The following is a 2251-nucleotide window of genomic DNA, read 5'->3' as shown; positions in this document are numbered from 1 at the left end:
CTAATATTAGGATATTAGGTCAAGAAGAAAGGACTGAGCTTCACGCATGTTGATCTCAGATATATTTTGTCAGCTGTAGATGGAACAAATGATCATATTCCCACTAAAAGACTGATATGTTAATGCATTTTAGGCAATATAATCTTTATTTTCTTATTTAAAAATACTGTACTCTAATAATCTCTGCTTAAGTGGTTGAATGAAAAATCTGCAGCGTGTACCAATTTTTTAAAAATCTGATTACTCGATTAGTTGTCCGATAATTGATGGAATAATCGATTGCTACRATAGTTGCTAGCTGCAACACCATAAAATAGTTGCGACTTTAATTAGACCCCAACATCCTGCTGGTTGATCTTTCATTACCACACCAATCATTTTCAGAAATATGATTCTTTTTTATATATATATATATATATATATAATTTGAATCTTTCATGTGCTTCTATTAACACAGCATGTACAGAAACTTACCTCCGAGCTACGGGTCCGTCCCTGGCGAAAGATTTCCCTTCATCTGTACCCTCGTCGAAGGCATGCGGTTCTGTAAAGACATACCTGCCAGGCGTGAGGGCAATCTCATCTGCACGTTACCCGCTCCCCACCTGGATCCACTTGCTTCGACCCGTAACGGTAGTCAGTGTGTTAACTGGAACGCATACTACAACATATGTCGTATTAGTGGACAAAACCCAAACTTGAACTCTATAAACTTTGACAACATCGGCTACTCCTGGATCGCCGTTTTCCAGGTGAGTTCCAGATTTTCCCTCTGTCACTTTGTCCATCTACACCATGTTGTCAGAAGTATTAAACGCTCTGAATTCACACACGTATCAACCTGAGTGACGAAACTTTCTTAATCCGTAGAGGTCAAAATGCTGTCTGCCAACCCCCTGCCGTTTTAACAGCTTCAGGGTTTACGGGTTTGTTTATTGTAATGTTTGACTGTTGTTCCAGGAGTCTGTTTATGATTTTGGAAGACAACAGCGTTTTACTCAGGCCAGTCAACCTCTTGCACACTAAATGCAGTCCTCTGTGTCTCTATTGACCTTGCATTGTATTCGGGTCATATTGAAACCAGAGGGTTCATCCCCAGAGCTTTCCTGAAGATTTGGATGCATCAAATTCTGCAAAATATCTTGGTGTGCTGAAGCACTCTGCATAAGGTTGACACTATGGTCTGGTTCCACAGACRACATCCAATCATTGTCCAAGGACAGASTTCACTGAGCTCCTGATAGAGATGCATTCTTTTACCAATGTTTGTAGAAGCAGTCTCAATGTCTAGTTGCTGGTCTCTGAATTTAATGATTTGGATGGGTGAGTGAATATTTTGAGCAATATAGAGTGTACACCATGAGCCAAATTAGACAAGAGGACTTTGGTACTTGTAACTGTTTGCTTTTTAATGTCTAGCTCAGAGTGGACCACTTCAAGATTTGCATTTATCTGCAGACATGCAAGGTTTAAATTATAATTACTGTAAACTTTACCAAAGGATGATCTGAACTTCACAGCTACCTAATCTGTCCTGTCTTGTGACTGGACTTCTGTGTGTTCATCCAATTGTTTTTATAACTCTGACCCACGAGATCTTGTTTTYGTTCYGTCTTACCAGAGAGTCAATTCACATTTCAGACTTTTTTATTKTTTTGTGCTACATTTTCCCCTTTGTTTTTTTCTGTGTCTTTTTCTCTTCAGTCTGTCACACTGGAAGGCTGGTCTGACATAATGTACTATGTGATGGACGCACACTCCTGGTGGAGTTTTGCGTATTTCGTCGTCCTCACAATTGTAAGTTTCTGTCTGTATGAGCTGGCAATCTATGGAGTCTCAAAAAAGCCTCAGGGCAAAAGGTTGTAGTGAAAAATGGACATTTCGTATGCGATGCTCAACAACTGAGATTTTCCCGTCTGTAAATGATTCGTTAAGTAGTTTTTTTTAGATCATAGGGTTTTTTTTTTTTTTTGCGCGCTACCTCACATTAGTATTGCAATAAGTTTTATGTTCCATTGCAATAAATTAGCAAATACACCCTATTTTGTATACAGTCAGTACTAACAAATGCTAATTTAAAATGGTACACCTTTAAAGAGCACGCTTGTACATTCTTAACTCTTTGGTTAAAATGAACGTGTTAACTGCGTATTCATAGAACTGCACGTGACAACAGCCCATTGTTAACTATTCGGGTAAATAAACACAAAAAAGACACAATCAAAACTGTCAGATGGATTTATTACCCCAT

At 38.6% G+C, this 2251-nt stretch overlaps 1 protein-coding gene across 1 annotated transcript; it reads left to right on the top strand.

Moving 5' to 3' along the window:
• The first annotated feature begins 458 nt into the window (after positions 1-458).
• On the top strand, positions 459-2251 carry LOC103460537 (voltage-dependent T-type calcium channel subunit alpha-1H-like). The gene is made up of 2 exons (XM_008402752.2): positions 459-752; positions 1705-2251. Exons 1-2 carry the CDS (start codon positions 459-461, stop codon positions 1864-1866), a joined length of 456 nt encoding a protein of 151 aa, XP_008400974.2. The 3' UTR covers positions 1867-2251.

This window comes from Poecilia reticulata, unplaced genomic scaffold, assembly GCF_000633615.1.
Source record: "Poecilia reticulata strain Guanapo unplaced genomic scaffold, Guppy_female_1.0+MT scaffold_255, whole genome shotgun sequence".
In the NCBI taxonomy this organism is placed as follows: Eukaryota; Metazoa; Chordata; class Actinopteri; order Cyprinodontiformes; family Poeciliidae; genus Poecilia; species Poecilia reticulata.
This window is presented reverse-complemented; position numbering and strand designations above follow the sequence as displayed.